Source organism: Denticeps clupeoides, chromosome 3, assembly GCF_900700375.1.
Source record: "Denticeps clupeoides chromosome 3, fDenClu1.1, whole genome shotgun sequence".
Classification (NCBI taxonomy): domain Eukaryota; kingdom Metazoa; phylum Chordata; class Actinopteri; order Clupeiformes; family Denticipitidae; genus Denticeps; species Denticeps clupeoides.
In genome coordinates, this window is record NC_041709.1 from 23,258,495 (window position 1) to 23,278,402 (window position 19,908).

General features: G+C 46.8%; 1 protein-coding gene across 17 annotated transcripts in view; it reads right to left on the reverse strand.

The window, feature by feature from the left end:
• cacna1ab (calcium channel, voltage-dependent, P/Q type, alpha 1A subunit, b) overlaps positions 1–19,908 on the reverse strand; it is an 86,008-nt gene that overhangs the window by 21,181 nt on the left and 44,919 nt on the right. For 10 of the 17 annotated variants that reach the window (XM_028971392.1, XM_028971400.1, XM_028971406.1 and 7 more), the window contains 14 exons: positions 19,819–19,830; positions 18,672–18,771; positions 14,135–14,295; positions 13,386–13,523; positions 13,100–13,301; positions 11,921–12,085; positions 11,709–11,819; positions 11,148–11,231; positions 7,597–7,713; positions 7,336–7,401; positions 7,094–7,191; positions 6,868–7,018; positions 4,374–4,501; positions 3,343–3,439 (listed from right to left, as the gene is read on the reverse strand). In XM_028971392.1, coding sequence (XP_028827225.1) covers positions 3,343–3,439; positions 4,374–4,501; positions 6,868–7,018; positions 7,094–7,191; positions 7,336–7,401; positions 7,597–7,713; positions 11,148–11,231; positions 11,709–11,819; positions 11,921–12,085; positions 13,100–13,301; positions 13,386–13,523; positions 14,135–14,295; positions 18,672–18,771; positions 19,819–19,830 — 1,630 coding nt within the window. Of the gene's footprint in view, positions 1–2,250; positions 2,348–3,342; positions 3,440–4,373; positions 4,502–6,867; positions 7,019–7,093; positions 7,192–7,335; positions 7,402–7,596; positions 7,714–11,147; positions 11,232–11,708; positions 11,820–11,920; positions 12,086–13,099; positions 13,302–13,385; positions 13,524–14,134; positions 14,296–18,671; positions 18,772–19,818; positions 19,831–19,908 lie in introns of all 17 variants that reach the window. The other 7 variants (XM_028971407.1, XM_028971398.1, XM_028971409.1 and 4 more) reach the window with 3 other exon arrangements.

The following is a 19,908-nucleotide window of genomic DNA, read 5'->3' on the forward strand; positions in this document are numbered from 1 at the left end:
GCAGCGGAGCCATGCAGTCCACAGGTCGGTGCAAGCGCTTCGCCGCCATCCTCCCGCCCGCCCGCCCGCCCGCATGCAGCGTGCAGGACATGCACCTCCCTCCCCGGCCCCCTGTTCACAGCAGCCGTGCAGCTGTGCGCAGAGAACAGCTTTTCATTCGAATGAAACGACCGTTTTATTTCTCTTTCCTTTTTCCTATATTTTTCACATCTTGGGGTCTTTGTATGGTGCAGCACCATCAGATTGGAAATATATATTTACGCTCTGTGGTTTTGTAGCTAGGATTAGGGACATGGGCTGAGCAGTTAGTGTCGTTAGACTGGAAGGTTATGGAATTATGGAATGGTGTCACACAGATAAAAGGAGATGAAGAAACACGTCCAGATATGGCAGATATGGGCAGGAAAAATGGAGAAGACAGAAATAAAAGAAAGATGGGAGGGCAGGTGTGTGTGTGTGTGCGCAGGACTACATCACGTCTGCGTCATGTACCTGGATTGCCTTTTATTACATTTCATTTACATCCTGAAAACTCATGTTCTTGTATTTACCATTAAGATCTGGCCAAGAGCACAGCTAAACAATGGAGACAGCAACAACGTTAAAATGCAAAATCATGGCATACAACAGGTATCCTGCTTTTGTGGCAGGGTGGGGATCAATATTTTTTTTCCTTTTGCTAATAGCAATAACCAATTTTTGCATCAAAATTAAAACCTTTGTGGAAAAAATTCAGAATGACACCCAGAATGTCTTTAAGCATGGAATAAACGGCTCATGTTTTTAGTTTAAACCCCACCCCTGAATAAATCAATTTTATTATTGTACGTTCTATATACATTCTGCCCAATGCCTGCAATAAGAATCCAACTGACCCCACTCATCTAAATGATTCTTATCTTCAATTTATATTGAAACTGGTCACAGTTGTGGAGCAACTCCGGCAAGCTCTACAGCAATCTGGTTTCTGTTCTTCTCATACATGAAAGATGCCCTCATCTAGTTCTCATTGTAAGGGATCATCTGACTTGTTCTTTGAAACATGGACAGTGCAAAGTGGTTTAGTGCTCCAGTTGGATGGTTGGTTCATAGGCGATGGCCTGACCCACTTGAGTAACCCACCAGAGTAACGCCAGAAGTACAGACGGAGGCCAGAAATGAAAGGACGAATTATGATAGTGGGGATTTTACAGGACAACCATGTCCATAAAAACAAACCTGACACTTGTAGGCTGCAAAAGTCATACTTTTGATTTTCTATTTCAGTTTTAGTCCATTCTCCTACTGGTCAAGTCTGCATGACTGAAATCTATGATCTGCTTCTGGTCCTACACAACAGTGCTGTTGTTAATTATTCTTCTGTTCTTCTCAGTGGGGACATGCAGTAGAACCTGCTCTTCATCGCTAGCAGATATAAATGACAATGTTTTTTTATGTGTATTTTTATTGTAACTCCCTGCCTCGTGTTGAAAGTGAACATTTCCTAACATTATGTTTCAGGAGAGAGATCTGTACAGATTCTTTCTGACTGGCCCAGAGGACAGAAAGAGAGACAGACTGGAGTGAGGGGAGGATAATGGAACGGAAGTGGCAGTGTTGACTGGAAGACGGAGAGAGAAAGAACAGAAACAGATCAGAACTGCATTGACAGAATCCGAACGTAAAAGGACAGGTGGAACATCTCACTCTGGTGCCTGGTTTACCACACAAGGCAACGAAAGAAAAAAAGAAGACAGGACGCCCTGCCGCTTTCCCTCAGCGGATTTCAGACACTAGCAGCTTCCTTCCAGCTTTCCTGCCATCCACAGGAGGGAGAGACTCAGAAGAGAAAAGACACACAACCCTTCCCAGTCCTTCTGTACGGGCAGCCTTTCGGTTCTCTCGCGCTCTCACTACAGTCGTTTCTCCTGTTCTTTTTCGCCTGTTCTTTGTTTAAGGTGTTTTGACTTTATTATTCATTCTAAGGGTTCCCTGCATGTCGGAACCATGGTGCGGTGCAGAAGGGCTCAAAAGGTACATCTTCTGTTCCCCCACTCCTGTGGAATAGGCTCCTTAAGGGGTTTCTTCAGGTGAATGAAATGAAAAGAACCCACCCACAACAGAAAAAGAAAATAAAATAAGAAACAGCGCTCACCAATCACAGCACCACTAACAGAAACGCACAGCTAGTTCTTTTTTTTTTCTCATTTATTTTTTTATTGGCGTTTTTGGCGCCCTCCTCAGGTTGGTTTCGGGCAGAGCCCTCTCTACCTTGTATGCCACCCGCGCCGGGCACCTCTTCCCCAGGCCTAGAGGCGGGCACATGTGCCTTAGCATCTGATACATATCACCGTAACTGATCCTGCCGCTGGCAGGGCCCACAGGCAAAAAATAATGGTGCAAAAAACGTCAAACGGAAGAAAAAAAGAGAACAAAAATTCCATGGGAAGGGGAACACAGAACACACAGGCGCATGACGAGTAACAGAGGGTGGGGAGGAGGGAGAAGAGAACATAAGAGAGAAGAGGAGGGAATGGGAGAAAACAAGAACACACAGGTTATTGTTTCGGTTTGGTTAGGTCGAGCCTTGGTTTCTGGGTTTCTCAGTTCTAGGACAGAGCGAGGGGTAGAACAGGGGGGAGGAGGGGATGTGTGTGTTACTTCCTCCAAAGTTAAGTCGGTGATACACCGTTCTATGCGAGTGGCTAAAGGGGAGAGTGGGGCAGATAGGGGTGAGGTCACTCGCATAGAACCGCAGCGGAGCTTTCAGAAGAAGACAGGCAAGTGGACGAAGCGCCGCTGCTTTTGGTGTGTGATGCACAATGGCTGGTCACGTCAATGCAGTTTCTGTCCCCTGCCACGCTCCCCCCAGAACAAGAACAATGCAACGCTGCTGTACCCAGTCTGCCAAGGCAATGGTAAAACAGCAAGCATCAAAATAAAGAATAAAATACATAAAAAAAAAATAAAGCAAAAAAATAAATAAATAAACGAACAAATCGGTAAAACAAACCAACCAAAAAATATGTTTTTTTTTTTAAGTGAAACGTTATAATAGTGAATCAATATCAGGCCTGGATTTCACTGGCAGTGCACTTTCATGCGTTACTACAGGTGTCTGCATTGTCCCGCACATTCTCTTTTTTCACGTCAGAATGCAGAGAGAAGTGGTAGTGAGCAAGAAAAGAATGTGTATAATGTTTAAATATATATAAGTAAATATATATAAGTTTGAACCAAAAGAAAAAGTGAGCTGGAAAAAAAAACTGAGAATGGTGGAGAAGAAAACGAAAAAGCGACATTCATTCCAGTCTCCAAAATGCAGCAGTGTGGTTAAGACTTTGGGTTTAGTGGGGTCCAAACCTTGCAGGCCACCCTATGAGGGCATTTCTTGCCCAAGCCCAGAGGGGGGTCGATTACTCGCAATAAACTGTACATATCCTTATAATGAATGCGCCCGCTGCAAGAAGAATACAGGGTGGTTAGAGAAAGCAGGCAGAGGGAGAGAGGGGGAGAGAGAGAGAGAGAGAGAGGAAAGAAGAGGGAAAAGCACACATTCAGAAAAAAACGTCACACACACCATCTCTCTAGTAGACGGCGCCCAATGCTGTTCCACCAGTCTGTACGTTCTAAAAAGAAAGACACTAGCTGGATGTCTGCTTAGATGACCGTGCACAATGAGAAGAACTCTCATCTTGGCAAAGTTGCAATGACTTAATTGGCTGCATACAGCAAGAACTACACATCGTTAAACCAACAAACAAAGAACAAAAAAAGAACAGTCTTTTTAAGGGGACAAAATACAGGAAGTATGTATTTTGCGGACGCTGTATGCAGGGTACAGGCTCAAGCTGCCGGTAGCTGGTTTTATGGAGATGTTTGCCATGCAAACCTCAGCAAAAACTGTGAAAACTCGAAAGAATATGTATATAAAATTATGAGAGAAGGAATGGGAGAATTAAGTCATTGTATGGTTAAAATATTGCCATGCACGTGGTCTCTATTTCTCTCGTTCTTACTCGGTTCCACCTCTCTATGGTACCTCGGGGGACACTGTGCATGTTTTACAGCAGCCAGGGGGTTAGCCATCACCGTTAGTCATAATAAGTCAGCAGGAGGTGGAAGGAGAAAAGGGCCCGAAGGAGAGGTTCCGGAGAGTTGACGTTAACCCCGTGGGGTCAGCGCCCGAGAAGTTAATGAATTAGCGAAGCCACATCAGTGAACTGGTAACACTGACCAGCGGGAGGAAACTGGGAGAGAACAGTTAGTGGTAGGTGCGTCACTTCTGGCATTTGCTGGACAAGCGTGTTTAAGCTTTCTCTGCTGTACATCCTGGCCTTTCGAACATCAGGTGGCGTTTTTTAATGGTGGCTTGTGTAAATCTGCATACTCACCAGGCTGCAGGGTCATACTCGGCCCATATCCTCACATACTCATCGAGATGGTGCGGCCCAAGGATGGAAGAATCTCGGGTCAGATACTCAAAGTTATCCATAATGACAGCCACAAACAGGTTCAGCATCTGCAGTAGGATGGACATCAGATGTCCCATTACATCACGTTATAGTACATTTGATTAGACGTTTTTTTTTTTTATTCAAAAACAACAGCAAGAACATAAGAGCTAATACTAAGGAGGCATGCTAGTAGTGCTGAGAGTTCATTGTGAGAGGAGGTGATTTCTGAATAGAGTCTTCAGGGGGCCCTTGATGATAATAATGTGGATTGGGTGTGATCTGTAGGCCGCATGATAGGCTCAGGCAGCTGTGATCCTGAGTAGGACTAAGTGGTTATGGAAAGTGAGTGAGTAACTTGAGAATATGAGAGTAGTAAGATGCACCTTATTGCCAGAAGTTTTTAATCCATTGGCTTGAATGTTTATTACAACTCACCTGTGAACGTTTAAGAGTATGTTTAAGACAATTCTTGCAAAAGATCATTTGTGAGATCAGGCACCGTTGGCTCCCAGTTTCCACCAAAGTTCATCCCAAAGGTCTGCAGGCAAGTCAAGCTCCGCCATAGTAAAATCATTATGGACCTTACTCGCATTGGAACAGAAAGGGACTGTCCCAATCTGTTCACGCAACGTTGGGAGAATTAAAATATGGCAAGTACTGTTCCCCTGGTATCTGCCAAACACAGGCTCATCCTCTGGACTGTCAGACAGAGAAGTGTGATTCCTCAAAAGCACCAGCACCAGTGCATCAGACAAAAAAACGTCACACACACCATCTCTCTAGTAGACGGCGCCCAATGCTGTTCCACCAGTCTGTACGTTCTAAAAAGAAAGACACTAGCTGGATGTCTGCTGGCCTAGCGGTTAAGGAAGCGACCCCGTAATCAGAAGGTTGCCGGTTCGAATCCCGAGCCGCCAAGGTGCCACTGAGGTGCCACTGAGCAAAGCACCATCCCCACACACTGCTCCCCGGGCGCTGGTCATGGCTGCCCACTGCTCACTAAGGGTGATGGGTTAAATGCAGAGGACAAATTTCACTGTGTGCACCGTGTGCTGTGCTGCTGTGTATCACATGTGACAATCACTTCACAATTAATTAATTTGCATTTGGTGATGTAAGAAGGCAGTTCCATTAATCTTCACACTGTTCTTGAGCTGATTTGAAGGCCACATGATGTCTGAGTGTTAAAAGTTCCTGAGAGTGACCCATTCTTTCATAATTGTTAGCAGCCTTAATGGTTGGTTTAATATAGCCTTGGAAGGGATTGGAACACCTACATTTAATAAGTCTTTTGCCAATATGGTGCATCAGACCCAGACTCCCAAGTTTGGGCTGATCAAAATCATTAGAACTGTTGCATTCTCAACCTAAGGTGTTATTGTAAAGGTTGGAAAACCGACGAGGAACGTAGTCAAGGTAACCAGAGGCTGTCCTTAGAACTGGGTGGAATTCTGCATGCTGGTCTGGTTTTAGGCCTGACTGGGCCCCACAATGTCAGAGAAGTATAGCTGGTCATCCATCATGGCACCCAGGTCCATAATCTCTTGAGATAGTGTGGGCGGTTTTACTTTGGTGGTGTGATGTTCTTTCTTATTTAGATCTACAGATCCAACAATGTATCTGTTAATCATGTTGCAACCAGCCTTGGCCTCAGTGTCTTCAAAATCAGGAACTGTCCCCAATTATAATCAACAGCATTATTTGCATTTTGCTAATTTAAAATAGAAGACAAATCTTAATTTTTAGTGCCAAGATTTAAACCTTGAACAGAAGGTATGATTTTGATTCCAATTTTAGTGTCGCCAAAGGTCACTGACCTTTATCTCAGATCAGATGCAAATTGCTAGTTTTCATGATCATTTTGTGGCTGAATTGCTGATGCTGATCTACATTTAATGAGAGCACAGAAGGACGCAAAAGGGTGGGGTCTTTCAATCAAACAGTCATTTATTTTTCTGTTAACGGGTTTTCTTACAGCTCTTGCTGTCACGTGACTTCGGTTGCATGGCAGCATGAATGCGGAACCGGGGGACCCGTTTTCGATTTAATCAGCGCTCTTCATCTCCAGTAAATCCTGATTCTTTTTCCTGCTTTCCTCAACCCTGCTTCCCTGTGTTTTGTTATGCAAGCATCAACCTCACACACCACTTTACGTCAACTCGCAATTTGGCTCCTCCAACATGTAACGCCACAGCACTGTAACGCTTGCTTTTGTTGTAAATTTTTAAAACTGTTCGTAAAATGTATCTTTTGATGTCAGATAGATTTTATTATGTTATGTTATTTATGTGTTATTTTTATGTGTTGTGTAGTCCACATTGCCATGTAATGTAGCTGTTCCATGAACATGACATTTTTGTCTGCCAAGGTCTCACACATTAGTAACGAGGCACAAAAGATTAGGAAGCAAAACTGGAACGGAGTTTCTCACCAAGAACGAGCAGAGGAAAATGAAGGAGACAAAGTAGGCATACGCCATGGGGCTACCACACTCGTCCTCTGTGTTCCCTGACTCCGGGTCACATGGCATTCCGGCCAGACAGGCCAGCATGATGTCATGCCAGGCTTCACCTGTGGCACTCCTAATATACACACACAATGGCATGAGTGAACAATGTGCTCCAGCACCAACAAATAGATATGTTAGGAGTACAGACCTGAAGAGCAGCATGAGGGCCATGATAAACGTTCGGAAATTGTTGTGCTCGTTGATGGCTCGTTCTCCTTCCTCGTCCAGCGCAAGGTTACCAAACAACTAACGACAAAAACACACATTCGTCTCAGTTAAACAGGCTTTCTACATCAAATCCTTCTTCTTAGGCCAGAAAAAGTCATAAAACAAGCCTGAATCCCTCAAATTAATTTCTAGGTCCACAGAGGATGGACCCGGTGAACTGACCTGCATGCCAATGATGGCGTAGATGAAGAAGAGCATGGCGATTAGCAGACACACATACGGCAGGGCCTGGAGAACAGAGGAAAGTAGAAGATCAGTGTAACCAGACCAGATCCGGGGCAACTCAGGGTGTGACCCTGTACATGTTGTACAGAGGGGCGGCTCATTGATTTCCGACATGATAGTATGAGCGCTGCAACGGGATATTTTGGGCAAACATCAATATCTGCAAATGATACACCAGCAGGCTACAAAAAGGCGTACCTTGAAGGATTGTACGAAGGTCCAGAGAAGGATGCGTATGGTCTCGCCCTGCCGGAGCAGCTTTATGAGGCGAGCAGCTCGGAAGAGCCGCAGGAAACTCAGGTTTATGAAGTTGTTCTACATGCGGGCGCAGGGAATGCCGCCGAGGAGCAAGAAAGATGAAGGAGGAGGAGGAAGAGCACAGGAATTTTAATAGAGGAAGAAAGGGAAGAGCAGGTTAGGTTTAGTCATGGATTACCTCCTTCCATTCAAAAGTCAAAACTAAAGGAGTTCAACTGAAAGAGTTTACCTACAGAAAAAAAGATTCATTTAACCAAACTCAAAATATGGAATAAAACAAACAACTAAAAAATATCTAAAATCATAACGGTCCTCATCCAATCCAGTTAAAACAAGAACTGTTAAATTTTTTTAAAAATATCATCAAATGCACTGATCTTTGGATTCAAGCAAAGTATGAATTCAGCCATCAACATATCAGCATATCCAGCAGGCAACATTCACAACAGGCAGCTGTGAAGAGAATCAGGCCTAGCGACACTCAGCAGTCCAATCAGACTCTTTCATATATCGATTTTGCACAATATACTTCTAAAATAATTTCACAGGAAAATAAAAGCAAGTTAACATTTACAGTATATCATATCATGTTATAAAAGTGTAGATATTGTGCTGCTCTTTTTATCTGCATTAGACCCTGTGGTGTCACTTCCCAGCACAATACACATGACTGAGCAGCAGGCAGACGGAAGGGGGGAAGTAGGGATAGACAGACAGAGAGAGGGGGAGAGAGAGGGAGAAGTGTGTGGGAGGGAGAGAGGGATGGAAGGGACAACATGCAACTCAAACTGAAGTGCATGGCATTCAGCATGTCACATTAGCACAAGCAGGGTGTGGAGGGGCAGTGGTGGCCTAGCGGTTAAGGAAGCGCCCCATAATCAGAAGGCTGCCGGTTTGAATTCCGAGCCGCCAAGGTGCCACTGAGGTGCCACTGAGCAAAGCACCGTGCACTCCATCACCCTTGGTGAGCAGTGGGCAGCCATGACAGGCGCCCGGGGAGCAGTATGTGGGGACGACGCTCTGCTCAGTGGTACCTCAGTCGCACCTTGGCAACCTTCTGATTACGAGGCCACCTCCTTAACCGCTAGGCCACCACTGCCCCTCCACATCCTGCTTGTGCTATTGTGACATCCTGAATGTCACATTAGCACGTGTGCTGTGCTGTCAATCACAATGACAATCACTTCACTTTCACTTTTGTGTGTGTGTTTAAGATTGACGTGCTGTGTCAGTTGTTAATCAGTTATTAAATACTGGTAATCAGTTTTTTGATGAACCGTGTTCCCGGGAAAATGAGGAACATTCATGAGGAACATTCTGTGCTCCACAAAGGGAAAATGGTCTGTTGCTTCTGATGTTTCAGACCGCTATCAATTAGCCGATGAAGAGCCGTGTTCCTCATGAGTTTTCATACCATGGGGCACCTGGGGGGATCACAAGCAGTGACTTGTGAAGCAGTGGCTTAAATCAACAAAGAACTGATCCAGAACTGTAATAACGTTTTATATATGGTCTATGTCTAAAGCATCAGAGATGTTTATTGAAGGTACGCAATATAACTCAGTACCACAAGAGGTGGAGAGAAAAGCGAGCCATGCGGCACATTTCCATGTATAGTCGACCTGCAGTTATTTAATGGGACTACTGTCCTTGTCCAAGACACAGGCACTGATGTAGCCCTGACTCTGCTGCAGTCGGTGGTGATACGGATGCAACATCATCTTCCCTAAGTAATGGTGGACAATAAGACACAAGCATGCAAAAGGCTAAAGCACATGCACTGACAGAGCAGCAGTCAGGGGAGGAGGGTCCACTTAGGGGTGGATGGATGCATTAGAGCTTGATAGAGAAATTACAAACCAACCAGATTCTACATGTTGGTGCAGCAGATGGATGTTTGTTTGTGTTGGTGTTTGAAAGTGTTTTGTTGTAGTTGTTGTTTGTGCCATGGTTGGCATGGAGACACATGGACCCAGGTCATGGATGGAATAACATAGTGCATTTTTTTTTTTTTTTTTTTTTGATTGGATGGATTTATCAAGAAGTGGGAGGGCGAAGGCGCCAACAAAGCGGATGTATAAAGAAAGCATGTGAAAAGATAAAACAAGAATAATAATCATTATGAATACAGTCAAACACATGAATCTCCAGCACAATTTGAACAGAAGCATGTCAGGCTTTCCTAATGGTCCTAATACTGCATGAACAGAAAGTGTAAATAAACCATACACAACCATTTTGTCTAGTGTTTGTCTAGTGTTTGAACCAAAAAAATGCACAGGGAAAACCTGAGTGCTGAAGTACATAATTACACAATAATTACACAAATACAATAAATTAGAGTAAAATACAATAAACAGTAAAAAAAAACAAGATCTAACTTCTTTCTAGGCTATATTCCTCTTTACATCTGGTTTTTAATTGGATCTGGACTCTTTACACCTCTGTCCATCATGTGTCTCTGTTTGTGATTAATATCTTGGTCAATGTCCCCTTCAGTTATCAGCGTAGCATACGTAAAATGTTAAACATTTACGGCATTGATTAGAGCGAATTACAATCAGTATTTACAGGGACAGTCCCCCTGGAGACACTCAGGGTCAAGTGTCTTGCTCAGGGACACAATGGTAGTAAGTGGGGCTTGAATCTTTGACTTTGTGGTCTTCTGGCTCATAGGCCACTACCACCAACTGTAATAGAACAATTTTCATCAATTTTGTAATGTTGGTAATTTTCATCAATTTTGTAATGTTGCTTATCTGTATGTAATGTTGCTTATCTGTAAAACAGCCACAGTGTACTGCACCAATAACAAGGTTTATGGATGTATGAGAGCACATCTTAGCCTCTTAGCATACCAATAATAACTTTTCTTTGAGGAAATAGACCCCAGATCACTTTGAAAACCAAATGTAAACAGAGTCGATATTACAAACAGAATCACATTCATATATACATGCAGGCTTACATATTACTCTTGGATAAGTGTTGCTATGCTTAATAGGCTTGGAGTTGATGCAAATGATTATGTTTTTATTGGCTTTCTTCAAATAGAAAAATACAAACACTTATCAATTTACATACATTTTCAGCGTCATATAAGGAAACACCACTAGACGGAGCCGCCTGATTATGCAAACATGTCTACGTAACTTAACATTAATTAATAACTAATTTCTGACACCCCTACTAAGTCCTACAGACCAAATCGATAAAATATGGAGTTGATTTGGAGTCAATACTAACCCCAAATATTTACAAAAAATACAAATTTAGGAACACGTGCCTAAAGTCTGGTTGCCTGCTTTCATGGGGACAGTCAGCTACTAGAAGACATTTACGAGTGTGGTCCAGTTGTAAGCGCACCAGACCTGTGCCCCATCTTCACAAAATACACAACACACACTCCCACCTACATCACACACATCACTGACAAAGGTTCTGAAACACACATGCAACATGCTCAGCTGAAGTCTTCACACGTCACTTACCCCAAGGTCTGTCACCAGGATGTCTGTGATGCTCCCAAGCACAGACACAAAATCAAAAATGTTCCATGAGTCTCTGAAATAGTTCTGTGGAAGGAAAAAGGAAGCGGCACTCCATTAGCAAACTGTGACTGCAGGTGTTAGTAGGGCAACCAATGGGAGCACCGTTACCATGAAAATGCATTATAGGTGTATTAGGCCTGCTGTCAATGTGGACATTTACCAATATGAATATGAAAGCTAAATAAAGCTACAGATTACTTGTGTTTGTTTATTTGTGAAATAATTTTGTTCATTGATGTAAGCTGCAGTATGCAGCTGTAAGTAGTAAATAACTAGTAGTAAATAAGACTTAAAAAAAAAGAGCAAAGATCGGCCTGTGGAAATGCTGTTACTAGGCGAGAGATGAGTGCGGCCAGTGCATCCTGAAACATTATGTCTCTGTACCTCAGAGGGTGTAAAAGCTGCCATTTGTAAATAAATAAAAGGGCCTGATGACATAGCTGCTATTTGTAATGATGTGGCCTTGACAGGATCTACAAACACAAAGACGGGCTTGCTTACCAGAACGCCAAAAGCGATAATCTTCAGAATACACTCCATGAAGAAGAGTATTGTGAAAACAATATTGAGATTCTTCAAGACTTTATCGTATGTGTCAGAAGCCTCATTGTACTAAAAAAAAATACAATAAATAAACTTGAAGCACAGTGGTGAGTGGAGGAAACATCCTCCAAAACCCAGAAACAGTTGTTTAGTGAGGTGACAGCTCCTACCTTCATCATGAGGACAATGGTGTTCAGTGCGATCAAAGCCATGATGCTGTACTCAAAAGGGGGCGAAACTACAAACTGCCACATGCGGTACTGGAAACTCTGCTTGTTCTGGGGCATGTGGCGAGTCAAAGGCTTGGCATTTATGGCAAAGTCTATACAGGCTCTCTGAGGAAGCCAGAACACCCACCCACACACACACACACACAAACACACACACACACACACACACACCCACACCCACACCCACACTGTCATGTACATTCAGCAAATTCAACAAGAATCCATAACAAGATCTATATGCGATGCAAAGGAGGTTTCCATGAAGGCCATTAAAATCTTGGAGCAGATAACCATGGTCTAGATAATTATTATTCCCCCTAAACAAGGTGTCCCATACAAAATTATTTATGTGAAAAAATACTCCACTGCACATCACAAGCCATGGGTGAACCTTCCTCATAAAGCCAAATATAACAATCTAATAATACTTATATTATATAAAAATATTATTATCAAAATGTTTCAATTCACTCAATGATGGGAGAAGAAATATACTTGCTGTTAACTATGTACGTATGTAGGTAACTACAGCCATGGTTCGTACCTTGTGCTCTTTGCAACGATTTTTGTGCACATACTCAGAAATGAACGGAACGTATACAGAGATGCATTCGCATTTACATTTTACATTTACAGCATTTATCAGAAGCCCATATCCAGAGCGACTTACAGTCAGTAGTTACAGGGACAGTCCCCCCCCTGGAGCAACTTAGGGTTAAGTGTCTTGCTCAGGGACACAATGGTAGTAAGTGGGATTTGAACCTGGGTCTTCTGGTTCATAGGCGAGTGTGTTACCCACTAGGCTACTACCACCCTACTACCACCAGATGTAATACCCGCATAGGTTTACAGGGGCAGTGTTTCCAGCTCTGCACTAAACAGGTGACGATTTTAAGATACAGTATTTCCTTTTATTATTTGGTTTGCAGCCTCGACACTGACCCCTGGTGCTAAGGAGAACAAACAACAGATTTCGACACAGTACAGATGCAAGTCTATCAGCACAAACGTTAACAACGCAACTGTGTACGAATACACATACATCGTTCACAGCAAGTACATTTCTGGCTTTACTGGGAACATGTGGTACTGTAATTGTTCATTTGTGGATGGTATTACCTCATTCTTCTCTAGACTGTAGTCCTCCATCATTTTATCTCCTTGCTCTTGGAATGTGATGATGATGAGAGCGACAAAAATGTTTACGAAGAAGAAGGGGAAGACAACGAAGTACACCACGTAAAAGATGGACATTTCCATCCGGTACCCCGGGCTCGGGCCCTGGTTCTCGTAAGTGGAGTCCACTGAATGTTTTAGCACCCTGACAGAGGAACACACAGGAACCCGTTTTTACCAATCAGGGGCTTTTGGATTATTGCTATACAGTGAGCTGGGAGATACTCACGTTGGCCAACCCTCTCCAGTGGACACAGTGAAGAGAGTTAACAGGGCCCAAAGCACGTTGTCGTAGTGGAAATCGTATTTCTGCCACTCCCGCTTCTGCGCCTTCACCTCATCACGATCGTACACCAGGTACTCGCCACTGTCACACATCACAGCGTTACTATCCAGCACCTCACTTCTCCTCAGACCTCATGCGCTCTAGTGTTCTTTCAGTGGTGGTTTAACCACCATTTACTTCTGAAAAATGTCTCTTATTTGAGGAATTACTCGTAAATCATGGGTCAGAAGTGTAGGGATGAGTTGTATTTGCTGTTTATAATAGCCATTACTTTAAGTGAAATATCCCAATGTTTTCTCTCTTTGAAGGCTGGATATGCTGAGGCTGAAAAGTGCCGTGACTGGACTTTAAGTTGAAAAATGTTGTCGCGCTTCACCACGGGACGGTTAAGAAGTACCACAATACAGTAAGAGACCCACACGAAGTTATACAGCGTTGAAATGAGCGGCTTGCTAGTATTATTGTATCTTTTTATTATTAAGGTCCTATAACCTTCATGGAATGTTGGCACTGTAGCGACTTTACATATTTACAGAAGAAACATCATCCAGACCAAACACTCAGTACGAAGCAAACATATTTAACTTTTGACATTTATTAGACTCAAAAGGCTATTTGCTACGTGTCTTGAAGTCCACACATTTAGTAAAATGTCTGTAATAACCCTTGTGTAAAGTCATGTGCACTCTCACCGGCATTCGCGCTCAAACTCCTTGGATTCGTCGGTGCAGTAGAAGAAGCGGCCCTTGAAGAGCTGCACGGCCACCACAGCAAATATGAACATGAAGAGCATGTAGACAATCAGGATGTTGAGTACGTTCTTCAGCGAGTTCACCACACAGTCAAAAACTGCCTGCAGGAGCCAATTCACCAACCAGACACAGATGCAAAGCACACAAGTGTTGGTCAATACTACGCAATAAAAATACTCTCAGCAACTACAAACTGTACATGCAGCTCTAAACACGAAGATGGCATGGGATGACATTTGCACTTACAATTCATTCTCAATTGATGGCTTTGTGTGTGTGAAACAGAACATGGTCTAGAAAAATAACAGTTAATAACTATCTAACCTAGTTTATACCCACTATTAAATGATATAATTATGCATTTTAACAGCCCAAAAAGGAGGGAAACAGCAGTTCCAACCAACAATTTATCATTATTAGAAATAGAAAGAATTAAAAATGCTGTCAGGATTGCCTGCAGCTGGCCTCCACACCTGACTTTAATCCTGACGCCCCATAAATGCCGGAAGTTTCCGCCCGTTCGGGGTCGCTGGCATTTTCGTGAACTCGCTGCACGAACTTGACCTAGTTTTGTTTTCATGTGTTTTGAGTTCTGGCAATCGCCACACGCCTACGGGTTTGTTTATGTTCTTTATTTAAGTTTAAATCGTTTTCGGCCACCGCGCCAGTCTTTATTTGTATTTCTTTGTTTGTTAATAAAAACCCCTTCCCAGTATGTCAGACCTCTGCGCTTCCTTCCCCCGTAAGTCCGTAGTCGTGACAGAATGCCAGCGACCCACCCAAAAGCGCAGAGGTGGAAAACAGAGGAGAAGAAACGCCGCGAAGGACGCAGCCCGGCGCGGCGAACGCGGACGGCAGGGGAGAGACGCGCCGCCCGTTCTGGTGGAGCGTTTTCTCCCCGAGAAGCCGTGGTACGCGGCGCCGCGTGATGACGTCACCCCCGGGAAACTCCGCGAAACCCGGAAGCGACAACGTCGCCGGGTGAGTGGGCGGAGCGAGGACGTTGGCGTCGGCAGCAGCGAGGAAGTGACGTGGGCAGCGAGCGCAGAAGATGCGACCCCCACGATCTTTGCCATGTCGAGCCAAGAACTCTGCGCTCTGCTGGCCAGGCTCCCCGTGGACTGGGACGACACGGACGACGACGAGAGCACGGGAGACGAGAGTTGGGCTCCGCCCATCGCACCAGTCTGCGATCGTCGCAAGGTCCGTGGGGACCCACGTCACTTCCAGGGGGGTGAGAAGCGGCAACAACAACGGCGGCGTTCCTCCAGCAAGGAGGTGGGCAGCCTCCAGCCCGAATGGCCAGAGTACTGCCCATGGGAGCTTATCGCGCCATGGGTCCAGGATGTCCGCAGGGTGGACGACCCTTGGAGTCACCGGTGGGAGGACACGGATGACGAAAGCGATGATGACGTGGATTTTCGGTGGGCGGTCGGTGCCGGGATGGCTCCGCCCAGCGTGCGCGTCCGAGATCATCGCGGCGTCCGTGATGACCCATGTGACTTCCGGGGGTACGAGGTTGACACGGACGACGACCAGGATGACGCCGTTTGGGCAGTCGGTGCCGGGATGGCTCCGCCCATCGCGCCCATCCAGGAGCGTCACGAGGTCCGTGGAGACCCACGTCCCTCCCAGCAGTGTGAGGAAAGCTGGTGGAAGAGGGCGACGGGAGGTCGCCAGCCAGCAACTGCGCTGCCGGGACTGCCTCGCAGGGAATCCTCCATTCCTGCTCCAGTCGCCGACCCGCCTTCCCTCTGCCCGGACGTTCCCCAGCAAAATGGCAGCGCAGCACCAGCGTCCACACCTGCTGGAGAAGACGTCCACCCCCCTCCACACCACACACCTACCACCATCTCCAGCGACGTGCCCAGCCCCGTGTGGGACCGCCCAATTGTCCCAGGACCCTTCAGTGGGGCAGCAGACACAGACGAGATCACTACCATCCTCACGTGTCTGACTGGATCAGCATGGGGCTGGAGCACAACCCTCTGGCAGCAGGGAGAGACAGACAGGAGTTTTCGGGACTTCCAACAGAGACTGAGGGCGGAGTTTGATCGGCCTGAGCCAGGGATCGAACTCTGCCCCTCCACCACATCCAGTGCCAGTCAGGATCCGGGGCAAGAAGACCCAGCACTGGTGGGCGACGAGAAGGTCGCTCCTCCCGAGATCCTGGCTGTGCCCCCTGAGGAGGTCCCGGAGAGCCCAGAGAGGGAGCCAGACGACCCTCTCTTCTGTCTGTCTCTGTCTGTGTGTGTCTGTGTGGCATATGTGTCCGTATGTCGCCCCCACTTCCCCTCTTTGTGTCCACCAGATGGCGACCCAGCCGCGGAGCTGAACCCCAGGGAGGAGGTTCCTGACCCGAATGTGCTGGTCCAAGGCGAGGTGGACAAGCCCCAAGGTACCCCTAAGTCCAGCCGGGGGGGGTGCTCCCCCAAAGAATTTTTTGGGGGGGTGCAGTTCGGGTTGGGGACTCCTCCTGAGGGGAGGGGAGGTGGGGAAGCGATGGAGCTGGGTCCTCCGGTAGCCAGTGAGGAGGGCGGGGCAGGCATGGGCCTGCGTCTGCCTCCAGAGGGGTGGAGCGCCATAGAGCCCCCGGGTAGGCATGAGGACCCAGCTGGGACAGGCAGGAAGAGGGCCTGCTTGTCCCAACGGACGCAGAAGGGGCTAGCCGGATGGTCTGGCAATGCCCCCCCCTTGGCACCAGGGCCGTGCAGCGAGAGGGGCTGCATAGTCCCAGAAGGCACCAGCCTGGGGTGCCTGGAACAGTCGCCGGAGGCTCTGGGACAATCTCCCTGCGCGGTGCAGGGGGTGACACAAGATGTGTCAGAGGGGACATGTGGAGACAGGGCCCACACGTACCCAGATGGATCGGCCCTGATTATTGTGTGCAGGTACGGGAGTCCGGGGCCGTCATGCGGGACCACGCCGGGGAGCCAGGCCGAGGGTCCGGGGCCGCCATGCGGGACCACGCCGGGGAGCCAGGCCGAGGGTCCGGGGCCGCCAAGCGGGACCACGCCGGGGAGCCAGGCCGAGGGTCCGGGGCCGCCAAGCGGGACCACGCCGGGGAGCCAGGCCGAGGGTCCGGGGCCGCCAAGCGGGACCACGCCGGGGAGCCAGGCCGAGGGTCCGGGGCCGCCAAGCGGGACCACGCCGGGGAGCCAGGCCGAGGGTCCGGGGCCGCCACGCGGGACCACGCCGGGGAGCCAGCCCGAGGGACCGGGGCCGCCACGCCTGACCACGCCGGGGAGCCAGCCCGAGGGACCGGGGCCGCCACGCCTGACCACGCCGGGGAGCCAGCCCGAGGGACCGGGGCCGCCACGCCTGACCACGCCGGGGAGCCAGCCCGAGGGACCGGGGCCGCCACGCCTGACCACGCCGGGGAGCCAGCCCGAGGGACCGGGTCCTCCAAGGGGAGGATACAGCAGGGCAGGAGCCCTGTGGTTGCCGCCGTCCGCCCCGCCGCCTCCACTGATGGTACTGTTGGGGCTCCGAGGACGTAGCCCTTGGAGGGGGGGCTCTGTCAGGATTGCCTGCAGCTGGCCTCCACACCTGACTTTAATCCTGACGCCCCATAAATGCCGGAAGTTTCCGCCCGTTCGGGGTCGCTGGCATTTTCGTGAACTCGCTGCACGAACTTGACCTAGTTTTGTTTTCATGTGTTTTGAGTTCTGGCAATCGCCACACGCCTACGGGTTTGTTTATGTTCTTTATTTAAGTTTAAATCGTTTTCGGCCACCGCGCCAGTCTTTATTTGTATTTCTTTGTTTGTTAATAAAAACCCCTTCCCAGTATGTCAGACCTCTGCGCTTCCTTCCCCCGTAAGTCCGTAGTCGTGACAAATGCTGCATATTAAAAATCTATTTAGTGTAAACAAGATATTTTGTCAAGGCCTGACTCTGGACGGAGTGCCTGGTCTGGCGTTCTGGACCAGAGTTTTGTGTTGTCATTGTTGGAGCTCTGTGTGTGTGCACCTGACACGTGTGTATAAATGTACGTTTGTTGGACGTTTTTTTTTCACCTTTTAAATGTCAGAATCAAGCAAGAGAGAATCTTTTTATCACTGTCATAATAGCTAGAAGTATACAAACACTAAGTTTGTTGTATCTTGGTTTCAACTGTATTTTATTTACACCGATATTGTCATGGTCAGCAGTGGTGTAAAATATAACACTCATTTCACATTGTTTGCTGTGTAAGACATATTAATTTTGTCTCTTCATACCAAAATTTTTTGAAATTGCACCTTTTATGGTGCCTTGGCTTGCAGTTGTTCATTGGCATGTTTTACTGTTTGATATAATGGCTGAAGCTATCCTGACAGGCCACACACGATACACCTACATTTTTAGTTAATGCATTTCTACGCAACTCCTACAATGAGACTTACCGATAAACTAACTTGACAGGACATGATATGGTGGATTATATAAACAGGACTATAGAGCAGAACTGTTCACAGAGAAAGCGAAGGATGTACCTTGAGCTTGGGCAGCCTCTTGATGGTCTTGAGAGGGCGCAGCACCCTCAGAACTCGCAGGGACTTGATTGTGCTGATGTCTTTCCCCTTGCTGCTCCCCCTGTATCAGGTTGAAAAGCGAGGAATCAGTGCAAAGGGGTAGACTTGGGAGGTGTTACACTAATATGGGAGTATTTCATGAGCTTAGTTCTGGGATTAATCAAACCTGAGCAACACATTAACACATTAGCTTTAAGGGCATTGTAGGAAATGCCCAGCCAACCCTCTTTCTTTCTCAACATGACTGTTTGAATGTGGGTATGAGTGTTGGCTTGCGTCAAGTGCAGTTATTATGGGAGAAATGTGGAGTGTTTTGTCAAGATGCATTTGACACAAGGAAGTCCATTGCCATTCTGGACCGTGCAGGGCACCAGATTTCTCCATGTGGATGAAAACGGGCGACAGGAAGGACATTCTACTTCCTAGCCAGCCAAACAAGCAAAGACAAAGGGGCATTCAGTTTTTTTTCCGTACACACTTTGTCTTCTGTCATACCAACATGGCCACAGTTCTGATGATTCATGGGAAACTACTAGTTTTTGGGGACAGCCTAGGAGTAAAAGGGTCTGTTTTTCTTTATGATTTACAGGCAATTTAAAATGCGGAACAGTCATGAGGTCTTCAGTCAAGCAGTGGCAGGGCTTCTCTTGCACTATGAAGTACAGGAGCTTAAGGTAGAGCCAAGAACAATCAAATTCACAGCGGGCCGATTCAGTGTGAGTCTTGGCAACTGCCTGGCCGGCCAATAATCAATAATGCACTCAGCAATAGACCAGGATGACGGTGACACACTCCGTCTGAGGTGCACTTTTTGGCTTAAGGTCGAAGCGGGATCTGCACATCATGACAAGGCGTAAATCATCATATCTGTGGTAGTATTTTAGTCAAGAAGGTTGGGATCGTCATTCAGGCATCATTAGAGCTAATGTTAGTAAACCGCTGGGCAGATTTCAGGGTCACTTGTGCAACAGCTGGTAGACAAAGGGGAGTTCATGACAGGCAAAAGTGGAAACGACTTGATGAGTAGAGAATATTAGAGAAGAAAGAGAGAAGGCATCTTGTGAGAGGCGAATGAGGAAGCAGCAGCGAAGAGAAGTGGGCACTTTACCGGGAGAGGCTCCTGTCGGTGTCACAATGGCGAAGACACGAGAAATGGTCAGAGACAGCAACAGACAGAAGCAGGAGAAAAGGGGGGAAG